Source organism: Diadema antillarum, unplaced genomic scaffold (assembly GCF_040938485.1).
Source record: "Diadema antillarum isolate AM-2024a unplaced genomic scaffold, OU_Dant_1.0 seq00001097_RagTag, whole genome shotgun sequence".
NCBI classification, from domain to species: domain Eukaryota; kingdom Metazoa; phylum Echinodermata; class Echinoidea; order Diadematoida; family Diadematidae; genus Diadema; species Diadema antillarum.
In genome coordinates this window covers 303,513-316,458 of record NW_027271914.1, presented here as the reverse complement: position 1 = coordinate 316,458, position 12,946 = coordinate 303,513, and the positions used below count along the sequence as shown (strand labels likewise).

The window sequence follows — 12,946 nt, the reverse complement described above, 5'->3', positions numbered from 1 at the left end:
TGAAAATAGTGCAAAACTACAAGCATTTTTCATTTTTCTGCTTGCTATAATATCATTTTATATCTCTGATTTCAGGTAGGTGTACTTTTGAGGCACTGTATAACTGCTATGTTATTTGTAGTTTTCTCCACATTCATTAGTCCTGTAACATGAGTGAATTTGCTGTCATGAATGTGGACTAGAATAACCTATACTACAGTATGTGCTGCCAGAGCCCTTATCCCCCATGGCAGTACTGAGCTTTTTGAAGAGCTCACTTTAATAATTGTTATGACTGTTTGTAAAATTACAATCATGTGAATTCATCGAACTATTCAAAGCTGAGTGTGAATATATTACTCGTGTGAAAATTTTCAGTGTCACACACTGTACGAAGAAGCAGTAATCTCTGATAAGCATCTTCACACATACCTGGTACAGCATGACAATCTCTGTGTTGTAGCCAAGCTTCTCCGCAAACTCTCTCGCCAGCACACTCTTCCCGCAACCCTATTTGGGATCACAACAAAATAACTGTCATGACAACAGACTGCAGATTACTGACATGACAACAGACTGCAGATTACTAACTGTCATGACAAAAGACTGCGATTACTAACTGTCATGACAACAGACTGCAGATTATTACCTGTCATGACAACAGACTGCAGATTACTAACTGTCATGACAACAGACTGCAGATTATTACCTGTCATGACAACAGACTGCAGATTACTAACTGTCATGACAACAGAGTGCAGATTAACTGTCATGACAAGAGACTGCAGATTACTAACTGTCATGACAACAGAGTGCAGATTAACTGTCATGACAAGAGACTGCAGATTACTAATCTGAAGTATGCATACGTGTTATACCAATCACAAGAACCCAATGATCTCTCATCAATCAAAACACATCTTCATGTTTGTGGAATTTAACTTTCCGTAATATGAAGACATATAAATACTCTCATTTAATCTAATCATAAATGTACATTTCCCTTCATTCGCACTCCTACAAGTCCAGCATTGATTCACTGTGTGTTGGTGGGTTTTTTTTGTCTGTATGCAAATGATACCTTGTAGTCAAATGCAGAGTAAATCAAAACAAACAAATTAAAGATAATATAAAGTTTTGGTACCTCAAATATTTCCCTGAATTTCCGAAGCCTGTTTTCAATACTTCAACTTAACTGGTAAGTCTTCAAATTGAAGAAATTTTTGGATTTTAAGTTGATATTTACCTGCGATACTAGTCTGTCATGATCCTGAATGCTACAATGCGCAGCCCCATTATGCTATGCGTATGGGGCTGCTGGTCGCAGTTAATTGCGCGATTACAAAGACATGAGAGCACTTTGGGGCGAGTAAGTCTCAGTGTTAGTTATATGAAAGGTACTTTAACCTGAAACACAAACTAAGACAAGGAAATTCAGGGAAACTTTTGAAGTACCAAAACTTTATATTATCTTTAAATCAAGAACTGCGTATGTCACACATCTATATGTAGCTCAGGCCAATTCTCGTTCGCATAGCTACCTTTGGTCCGACCAGACAGAAGTCGCCTACAGAGTGTGACATCAGCATGTCAGCAAGGAGGCCCTCGTGTGTTTCCGTTGAGATGTATTTGTGAGTTGCGTCCCTTTCGTGGTCCCCCCTCTGTCCTCTTGGCACCTATATCGACAAAAAGAGAAGGGTCCATGTACGTCACATCAAACAATTCAAAATAACTGACAGGGAATGGTTAAGAACGAGAACACTTTCATATACATTTTTTTTTAAGCATGGTCTCGATTCCATACCTAAGAAGTGCTACCTATGCATGATACATGTCATTGCATTTCCATACATTTCAACCTCAAACCTATACAAGACATAATCTTTCATTCCTACAATAATCTTCAGCAGTGAAGGACATGAGACACCACCAAAGCAGAATTTGTTTGAAATTATTGAAATATATCAAAAGCCTTTACATAACATATTTGGAAAGGAACAAGTGACAATGCCAATGACAAAATATCAAGGATGACATCCCTTATATACATTTTACAGCACAACAATGATAAATTTCAACTCTCTAACATTACAGGAAATTTGAACTGATCATATGTGACCGTGCATCACAAAACAAACAAAAAGTCACACCCACTGATTTTACGTGGGGACTCAAGAAAGGTCAAATGGGTCAACCGAGTCAATCTTGAGTTTCTCATATTTTCTGAAAGAGCTATCCTTCTTCTACACTATTCTTTATTTTGGGATCATAACATGAATGGGAAAGTGTGCTTTCAGCAGTTTTTCTACAACCCTTTTTTGGGGGAGAGTAATGATCAAGAATGTCTTAGAGGCCCCTTTCCATTTCTTAAAATCCTTTGCACACTCTTCACTTTCAAGTCTAATAACTTGTGAAAGGATAAAGCTACTGCTTTGAAAGTTGGCAATAATCATGAACATAATTTGTTGATAGAACATACTCAATTTCAGCTCAATTTGATAATCCCTTCATTGTTGTTGCTCTGGTGGTTTACATCCTGTGTTTTGTCCCTTTCACCGCACAGCTAGCACGGCTTGGTAAAGATTAAGCGCTTGAATAGACTCATTACTTCAGAGGCTCTTTTCTCAGTTCCCACTTTTCCAGAGTGTGCGCTTTCTTTCCAGTATTTAGATAGGTTAGGAGAGTTCATTTAAATTGAGTTATACATCATTTTAAAGCTTACAGTCTGCTCTTTAAGAATCTGTCCTAACTAAAAATCCATGTCTGGCGACTTTTTGTTGGTTTTGTGGTGCAGGGTCACATATGCAATAGTAACACAATGACAAGGGCTATTCTAATTTTCTGTTAAGAAAAAATAAATAAAAAAAAAATAAAAATCACAGCACAGGTCTAGCATTAAACCAAACTGAATTGTCAGCTCTTGCTGGATTGTGTCTGCGAAGTTTTATCTATCATGGTGACCACCATCGGAGGATGAATCGCCACACACATGTCAATTGAGAACCTCTTGTGGCTGAATTACCTGGAGCTGACTAATCTGACCTTCGACCTCCACTGTTGCCATGGCATGGTATTCCTGGCCCTGATTGGTCGAGTGAACTCCAGCTATCCTCTGCTTTGGGGGCTTCTCAAATTTTCCTGGTTTCAACTCAAATTTCTGTAGTACATAAAACATCAACCCATGAATTGATTCTTTTTATTTTTAAAGTTGCATATATACATGTACTAACAGGAGATCAGTAGATGATTTTTAGACATTAAATTTTGCATGTGAACATGCATCTATAAATTGGTTACACTAGGCAAAGAGTTTCAGAATTGATCATGATTGGGATGAGACTTAAGAATGTTTTCAAAATTGATAACAAATAAAAGTGAACAAGGATAATGACATGGCAGCTTCACATAAGAATGCATGATCAGCTGCTCAAGGAAGCAGAACAAAAGAAGAAAACATGCGTAAATTTTGAACAGGTGAACTCTTTACACAAGTGGTATTGTAACAGAATTACAATGCTACGTTTATACGGGAATACGTGAGCCTCCAATGTCATCATTCTTGTTCTGTGTACTATGTTTGATGTATTTTTTCCTAGTATTGGTTTATCTGCTCAAGGACCGCAATAAATTATACAAATCTATACACGGTCACTAAAGATTTACATACTATGTGATGTAAAATTGTATAACTTATCTGGAATACTCCTCTACAGCAAGCTCTCTCAAAGGGCACCTTGTGTCAACGTATCTGTTTTTATTATACGCCTTTATTGTTACCTTTTGTGAATTCACGCCTTGTGTATTTTCCATTAAAACTGAGAAAGGTTAAGTCCAGTAATATCTAATATTTTCACACCTCCTCACTCCTAACCTGCCACAAGTTTGAAGTTATTGTAATTTAAAATTTTATTTTAAAGTTCTGCACAAATTAACAATCTTGGCTATACGTGTAGCACTAACACTGAAAGAAAAGAACGATAATGCAACTGCAGTAGCTACAGGACACCAGTGGGTATAACCAACAGTGATAGAGTACAAAGTTATGCAATAAGTATAGTAAGAGATCTGTTCCCCATTTCATAAAAGATATTAGGATAGCGACTCTTGCTGGAATGGCAACTTCCCATAGCAACAGCCAATAAGGAAGCTGGATTCTTGTTGTTACCATGACAACTGCCATTCCAGCAAGAGTTGCAATCATATCAACTATTTATGAAATGGAGTCCAAGGGTTTGAAGGTGTGGAGTGCACAGTTGGTCAGCAATGTTTGAAAGTTCTTGTAGTGGAATGAAATTGAGGCTGAATGACTGAATAAGAGGGGTTTGTCATGGTCACTGCCTCACCTGTAGGGCATCGAGGACCGATTCCTGTCCTTCCTTCCCGAGGAAGACCTCATACGGGTAGAGCTGGTGGAGTAATCTGTGTAATGAGGCTGATGGCACTGCATTCTTTGGGAGGGGGAGGGAGGGGAAGGAATGAGACAGATATCGCTCACTGGGCTGAGGAAGTATGATCACATCACCCCTGTCCTGGATGAGCTGCACTACGAACAGAACTGATTTCAAGATCCTACTGCTCACTTTTAAGATCATTCACAGTTGGGTCCCAGGCTACCTGTCTTCCCTAATCGAGCAGCATCATCCTCGCCCTGGCCTTCATTCATCAGGCCTTACTCTCCAGATGCCCATTACGCATCTCAAGGGATATGGAGACCGGGCCTTCTCCTCTATCTCATCAAGAAGCATATTTTCTATGACATTCATTACAAGTAAACTATGTTGCATACGTGTCAAACTTTGTTGCTAAACCATGTGATTTCGCCATTATATCATACGAGAGTGTAAAAACAGACCCAACATGGGTGTCGACTGATCAGCACTTCATACATACTGCTTCTCCTGTGTAGTATAATAGATACAAAAAGTAAGACGGCACCACTAGAAAAAGAAGTGTGCAGCTGCCTTACCAGGATTCGAACCAGGTTCTCCAAGTTATCAAGAGGAAAGTCTGGGAGACCTAGCGATGCGACCTCTTCGGTGCGTAAGGTGGTGGCAAATGAAAGTAGCTGGGAGAGTCTGTGCAAAAAAAAAAAGGACTAGTTGATAAAAACTTCTCTAAATGGCACGCAAAGAATCTATACCATCTTGTCCAATCACAACATGAATTTCAAGTGAGAAAGAAATCAAATTCATGTTGATGAAATTAAAGTACAATAGCAAACACTACAGAAAAAAAAAAATAATGGGTCAGTCCACAATACGCAAGTGTCTTATAAATACTAAGAATTTCAACATTAGTTACATTCTCTTTGCCACCAACTTAAAGGGAAAGAATTGTTTACTGAACTGGTCTCATTGTCATTTTGGAGAACAAAGTATTGCTTGGTCAAATTGTGGCAGGCAAGATGGAACCCACCTTTTATTAGGGCCACTTTGTTTTACTTTGTTTTTTGATATCTCAGCCATTTCAAAACCAATCTTCATCAAATAAACTGAATTTCTCTTAAGAATCATATGCTGTTCAATATTTTGTATGTGATTTCTAATTATCTCCAACAAAGGTTAAAATCTGAATCCCTCGTCTCAACCAGAACTTTACCATCACTTTAAGGTCTTAATCTCATGCAATTGATGAAATATAACAAACCCAATATCCTGCTTAAATGAAATGCCTCACCTCTCTGAAGGCACAGACTGTCCAGATTCTGTAAGCAGTTGTAAATGATCCTGAGAATATAGAATGGGCGGGAAGAGAAGGGTAAGCTAATCAAGGAGCGAACATACAGTGTATATTCTAACCTCTAATCATCAACATTCCTGGCATATTTAAACCCTAAAACATTTTGACCCCATATCTCAAGCATTTTGAGCCCACATCTCATACACTTAGAGATGATGGTCAGCTTATAATCTTTGGGGCCTATAAGGCTTTTCTGACTAGTTTCTGAAAATTGGAGGCCTTGCAAATTTCACATCATAAGACTGCTGATTAACTCCACAATCTGCATTATATTCAAACCCAGGCATATGTTGTATAGGTACTGTAGTTTGAAGCTGCAGCTGCAGTGGAAATCAACTGGCATTAAGGTTCATAGCCATGCTTATTAAACAGCCCCCTAACAATTCAACACTCTCATTTGCAGGTTTATACCTCCCAAGAGCTGAATCACAAAAACAAATCAAAAAGTAGCCCTACCAACACCATGAAAATGATGCAACAGCAAGCTCCATACAAGTACAATCACTTGATTTACTGCCCTTCAAAGGTCATACAAACATCACTTGACACTCACAAACAAGAACACACATTATCATCAGATAACATTGAAGAGGTTGATTTCACCTCCATGTCCTTACCCTGAAAGTTACTGGATTCACATCTCTAGCCTGGAAGCGGGATCTGAGGGGCGGGTCTAGGGGATTCCCTCTGTACTTGGGGACCGGTAGACCCAGGGCTATGACCCGGAAGTCCTCGTTGACCCTGACCAGTTTCCACCTGTCCAGCTCCTCCTTGGTGTGATCCTGTCATACAGGGAGACACAACAAAATAATGTCCACACACTATGATGACAGAAGATTACACCTGAAAAAGATCCATCTTATTGCGTGATGAGCACATAACATCAGAAAACATCACCATTATCAACTTGAAAGTAGGTAATGGAATTATCTACTAAGTTTGACATCTAGAAATATCTATCTTCTACAGAAAACTGCTATTGGAAGCAAGACAAAAAAACTTACAAAGACAAAAGGTAGCAACCTAGCAGAGTTTCATAAAAGACACAAGCAAATTACATGTGTAGTATTCTATTATCCATCATTTTATTTAAGAAATAAGATGAAATATACATCATTAGACATTGACTTGTACATCCTAAAGTACAATCTAGCCGGATTCTTTTACAATACTGCACTGTAAATATACAAAGAGTAGTTTGTAAAGAAATGTTACCCAAATATGTCATATCTTTCTGGTCCATTAATAAAGAGCATGTCCAAGTTAGTGATTGCATATTCTGAAGGTAGAAATGTTCACACATTTCGTGCAACATGAAACTAGCACAAAAATAAAAGGTAAGCACGCAAATTTCTTGCTTGGTCTACTGTAACTACCACTAATACTATTTTACAATTTGATTCCGTGGAATTAAAAACAGGCAATATTCATCTTACCCAGTTGAGCGCGAAAAATAAGTCGATGTGAATTTGCAAATTTGTTACAGTAGTCTAAAGAATGGCTACCTTCAGCAGCTTGTCGTATCTCTCGCTGGCCACCAGGAACCTCCCATCCTCCAGCTGCATCTCACGGTTCTCCAGCAGGTTGTTCAGGACTGGTAGCACGTTCCTCTCTGCCTTCTCAATGCCTTCCAAGACCAGCACCCGACCCTCGGTGGCTGCCCTGACTGCACACTGTGAGGCAAAAGAAATTATATGACACCAGTCTGCAATGAAGCAAGTGCAAGTACATATAGTGCACTTACACATACTGCAAATTTTGTGTGTAAATAACACAATTGGTCTCAATGGCAGAACGTTCATTGGCTACACAGTGTCCAAGAAATACACACATTTTTCCTTTTTTAATACTAAGTCATCCAATAAGATTTCAGTGATACATTCTCTGCATCTATTTCTCAAAATAATGACTGATGAAGTGTTTGCCCTCTCTACGTGTACATGCCCTACATTTGCACACTTACTGACAGAAAACCAAAAACAAAACAAACAAGGAAATTTTTGATACATTGGTCTACTGAGTGTCATAAAATGCACATTTTACACACGTCAAACTTCACAGTTATGGCAGAAAATATGAAGAACTGATTTCACAAAGGGAAATTCTTACTTGGTCGATATAGAATGCTGTGCTAGCTTTGATTTCTCTCCTCTGCTTCAGATCCGATTCCGTCGTGTCTCTTGACAGAGCCATGTACTCCACTTCTCTCTTGGTCATCTCCTACAGGGTGGGGCAAAAAAAAAAATGACACAATGTTTCCAGTATTCATCAAGTTTATATTTTCCATATGGCCTACGCACACTATATACGGACAGAATAAGACTCAGAGAACGGTGATAAAATGCTGCAGATGCTTGAGTTTAGAATTGGTTGTCATATCTTGAGGGTGTATTTTCTATATTTCTGTATTATAGCTTTTTATGGTCGCCAGAGTAGGATTGGCTCCAGGGGTTGCATTGGGCTAGGGGTGTGGTGGTGTGGGGAGGGATAGTGCTCATGGTTGGTTGGGTCAAGGGTCAATGCTCTTCCCCTCCCCCTTTCACCAACTGATAGAATCTAGGACCAGAGTCCATAAAAGTCATGTTTTCTTGTGCTTTTGTATTTATTCTTTTGTTACTGTTTTTTTATGGACAAAGTCTTTTTTTTTGGGGGGGGGGGGAGGTATCCAGCAGAATAAGGGAGATGTGGCAGGTCTGGATTGAAGAGAAGAAAAGAAGTCCACTACAGGACAGAGAAACAACCCATTGAACATGAGAGAAGCTACTTTTCTTTTCACAAACAGCACTAGCATATATGTTGCTGCGTGAAAAGAAAATCACACACGTGAGATAACTAAGCATTAATCTCAACTCTCTATACTAAACAATTAACAGAGTCAGCCCTCAACATCTTAGAGAAATAAGATATCAATGTAAACCTACACTGCAGCAAAATAACTATCAAGAATTGTCATTAGTGTCTTGTTTTCCACCTACTCTAAATAAACATCTTTTTTTGATACTTCCAAAAATGACTCAAGACCTCTATTTCCTTAAAAGTAAAGAGAGAGAACAACTTTCAGTGTCGAAATATGTTCAATATCAGTCATCCTTCAAACAAAATATTACCAAATCATACTTGTTCATATGTGCATGTGGTGTTCCATTTCTTAAATCTTTAAACACCTTTACAGCAACAGAGGATGGTATGTACCTATATATCACTGATACTTTCACACAGTTGGTACAGGGTGTACTTTAACCCGTTGAGGACGGGCTGATTTTGCTACAACACGCATTTCCCATAGACCCTTGCCCGAGTATACTCAGGACTCATCCTAAACGGGTTAAAGGGCCAAGTAAGTTCTGTCTCACCAGATACTGCATAGCGATGGCTCTTCTGAGAGGACCGGGGGCACCGATGAAGAAGACGTCTTGACCGAGGGCATCCTAGATAGACACACACAAAAAAACAAATTCAGCATCACTACATGTACATGTAGCATTACCTCACAGCTATAGTTCCTTCTAATCACATTTTGAAATGCTGGCAAAGCAAGGACTTGTGTTTATCAATTTTTCCCTCTTTAATACATTTTGGATTCAGTATATATTACATATACCTCAATGAATTCTATTGAAACACAAATTTGGGACATACAATGTACAATCATACATGTACATTCATAGGATAAGCGATCACTACCACAATCCAACAGACACTGTAATACAGCCATCAACCTTTGCATTCTCTATCGACCTATATTTCCATCTACCAAATATATCTTTCTATGTCCCCTCTCCCTTTTTATCCCCCCCCCCAAATTTACATTGTTACCCTGATGATATGCTTTGTGTATGATATACTTTTTTTTACACACTATATTCAGCAAGTATTATAATTCACAAATTAGGACTTGTTTGACGATTGCTTACGAGCTTGAATTTGCCATCAAGACACCAAAACAACAAAGGGCAAATATTGGTAAGTAGATTCCCTTCGCAAGATGAAAAATATCGCAGTTTCTAGCATGAAGACAGGACACTATGCATTTGTGCTCATACAAGTAGATGCGATATCTTGGTGTGTTGCTAATTTCGGGCATATTAATTGACTCAAAAAGTTTGCTACAGTAAAATGCTTCAAATCGTAGGACACATAGTGTTCATGCTCAATGAATATTGTAAAAGTTATTTCAAGCTAGATAGGTATTGATATCAAAGATTTGAGAAATCTGGAATGTGTAATAAGACATCCAAAAAAGATAAATATAAAAATTCAGTCCGAAAGAGATTCCAGCTGGGAATGTTTCTCTAATAGACCAGCAATTATTACAGTGGAATGATCAAACAATGACCTCACCTTTTGCATGATCCAGCGTAGATGTCTGAGCACTGACTGAGGTACATTTTCAGGCACTGTAAAGAAAAATCAGCACATTGTACAGATCAAACACAATACACAGCACTTTCTATGGGTACATATGTCCAGAAATGTAAACATTCTGTACTGCAAGTTCCAAACAGGCTCAATGCAATGCACTAGCAGATGTACAAATTGTAGCATTATGAAGGTTCATCAACAGAGAAAAAACCTAATGAGGTTACACTGTATGTAAGCCCTCTGTTAAAACAAAACAAAACTTTATGATGTCCATGTCCATAGTACATTGATAAACATCAGGATCGACACATCTGTTAATTTGGTGGTCCCAAATTACCTTCCTCCTAGACTGTGCTGAAACTTTTTGGAATATACTCAGGGACAGCAAATATGTCTTGATCCAGATTTGATCATTCATATTGTCATAGTGTATCAGAAGCAGTATCTCACAGAATTATCATCATAACTTACTGTATATTAATGTGTGATATTGTCAGGAACGTGGATACACTGTAATTCAAATTTCTACTGCGAGCCATATTCTACTTGGAAGTAGAACTGGGATGAATTGCAGTGTCGTATACAATCATATCTGAGGAAGGGTTCTTAAGAAACTTACAGTACTTGAGGGGAACCAGCTCCCTCCTGGCAGGTTCTTTGATGGTCTTTGTGATTCCTCCTAGAGAGACTGACTTTCCATCTTTGAAAAACAAAGAAACAAAGTAACAACAAACACACTGAGATGGGGTCGAAGGTTAAAGACAATGAATAGTCAGCAGAAGTCTGGTCCAAGCACTTGATTTGAAAATGCCTGTGAGAAATCATACGGAAGTTCCACAATGCTCCTGCCAACACATCAATAGCTTAGTTACAACCTACATGTATTAATGCCTGCTTCAAAATTACAAAATCCTCGCTGACATTACTTACAGATTTTGACTTGATAGATTTACATGTACAGAAATTGAAGAGTTGAAGTACATTGAAAAATTTTTATTTCAGGCTATTTCATGATTTCACAGATTGGCATATTATCACTGGCATGGGTGCCATCCATCATCTGTCATTAATAATATAAACAAAAGCCAATTCAGTACTCACCCTACAAGTGATTTGAGCATGCATTAATACCACACTGCTTGAAATATGAAATGGCTAATAAACAATTTAGACAGCATTGAGTGGACGGCCAATATTGCATGGAAATTTGGAATATAAACTGTAGGACATTATGAACAAAATTGTCCAGTCACCATACAGCTTGCTGTGCAGTAGTAGTGAATTTGCAGAGCCATTAGTGATAACAGATTATAAGACAGCAAGATGCTTGACCTTTGATCTTCTCACAGAATATTTGCAAACATTTTCAACGACATCCACTATATTGACTTTACAAATACTGGGCAGTGAAGAAGAACTCCTGAGTTTGAATCCACTTTATGCTGCCATTGAGGAAGCAATTAAACACCTTGCCTTAGGTCACTACCAATTCTGCAAAGAGACTTGAATCTGGCACCTCACAATTCAAAGTCTGCATCATTATCCACTGAGCTACCACAGCTTCTAATATCTTTTTTCCCCACTAACTTTCTGCCCCAGGCATGGGATGAGGGACAGGCTCTAAAATAATAGGTCTGCCTTGCATACACTTAAAGAATTTAAGTATAAACTGAATGTGGCAAAGCAAACACAATATCATGATAGTCTTCCTGTCTGACCCAGCAGTATTCTCAATGCATGGGACTACAGTACTCACCTGTTGAATACACAGCTCTGCATCTCAGTTTGGGGACAACCAGGGCTCCTTGAGACGAGTTTCCCAGCAGGAGGCTGTGCAGCTGCCGGAGTCTCCGCAGAGATTGTTCCGAACTCATTCTTGCCGCACCAAACATCAGTAGTGAATTGGATCTGCCTTCTTTATCACATCAAATCTTGAATTCAAAACAAAAGAAACATGCTAACAGCAAGAGCAAGACTTTCCATTTAAACATTAAAACTTTTCAAAATGGCAATTGGTCACACTTGTTTAATTATGGGCTTATCAATATAGACTGCTCTACTTCTTCACAGAGGAAAAGACTAAACAGCTGATGAATCAGAGCTCAGAGAGATGTGTTAGATTACATATGTACTGCTCTTTCAACTTCTGCCCAATTAGCAGAATATTGTACTAAGTGGAAATTTTCGCGCCTTTCGCGCAACCAGAAACTAGCACGAAAATAAAAGCACGCGAATATTTTTGCTTGCCATATGTTCCTGTGCGTGATGTCTTGATTCCTCGGAATTAAAAACACCCGACACTCTTCTTACCTGGCCAAGCGCGAAAAATTAGTCACGCGAAAATATCCACTTTTACAATACTAGCAAATAACTGCACTGTGAATCTGCAAAAGCACTACATACATTACATAGTAGATATGGGTCTAGAATTGTTCTAGTTGTTCTAATTGTATATAATTGGCACCGGCACCAAGATTCGACCTCCTGTGCCAAGGACAGGTTCAACCGCGTGCAAAAGCATATGTTTCTACATGTAGCAGGCGGTCAAATTTTGGACGGCTTGTGGACGAATTACGGGCAGCTTGCGTTATGTCTAAACCTCACACCCATAATTTATTAATTATAAATTGACTAAATTACAGTCTAACAATAAGTGCAATGGAAGACTAGAGATCTATCAGCACTGATTTTTGTTTCAAAATCGTCTAGGTCTACTTAAAAATGAACTCAAGACAAGTCAACAGTCAGCACAACCAAGAAAACAGTCCCAGACATTGAGCAGTGGTTTGAAATAGAACCTACATGTAGAAACCCTACACGAATCTGATTTCAAGTCTGTGAAAAACAAAAACAAAAACAAAACTAA

General features: G+C 38.5%; 1 protein-coding gene across 1 annotated transcript in view; it reads right to left on the bottom strand.

Moving 5' to 3' along the window:
- LOC139743572 (von Willebrand factor A domain-containing protein 8-like) overlaps positions 1-12,946 on the bottom strand; it is a 46,894-nt gene that overhangs the window by 33,309 nt on the left and 639 nt on the right. The window contains exons 2-14 of the mRNA XM_071654052.1: positions 11,837-12,011; positions 10,700-10,780; positions 10,060-10,115; positions 9,072-9,146; positions 7,828-7,938; positions 7,224-7,391; positions 6,336-6,500; positions 5,656-5,705; positions 4,946-5,054; positions 4,323-4,427; positions 3,002-3,136; positions 1,521-1,655; positions 412-489 (exon numbers count right to left, since the gene is read on the bottom strand). Coding sequence (XP_071510153.1) covers positions 412-489; positions 1,521-1,655; positions 3,002-3,136; positions 4,323-4,427; positions 4,946-5,054; positions 5,656-5,705; positions 6,336-6,500; positions 7,224-7,391; positions 7,828-7,938; positions 9,072-9,146; positions 10,060-10,115; positions 10,700-10,780; positions 11,837-11,972 — 1,404 coding nt within the window. The 5' untranslated portion in view covers positions 11,973-12,011. The remainder of the gene's footprint in view (positions 1-411; positions 490-1,520; positions 1,656-3,001; positions 3,137-4,322; positions 4,428-4,945; positions 5,055-5,655; positions 5,706-6,335; positions 6,501-7,223; positions 7,392-7,827; positions 7,939-9,071; positions 9,147-10,059; positions 10,116-10,699; positions 10,781-11,836; positions 12,012-12,946) is intronic.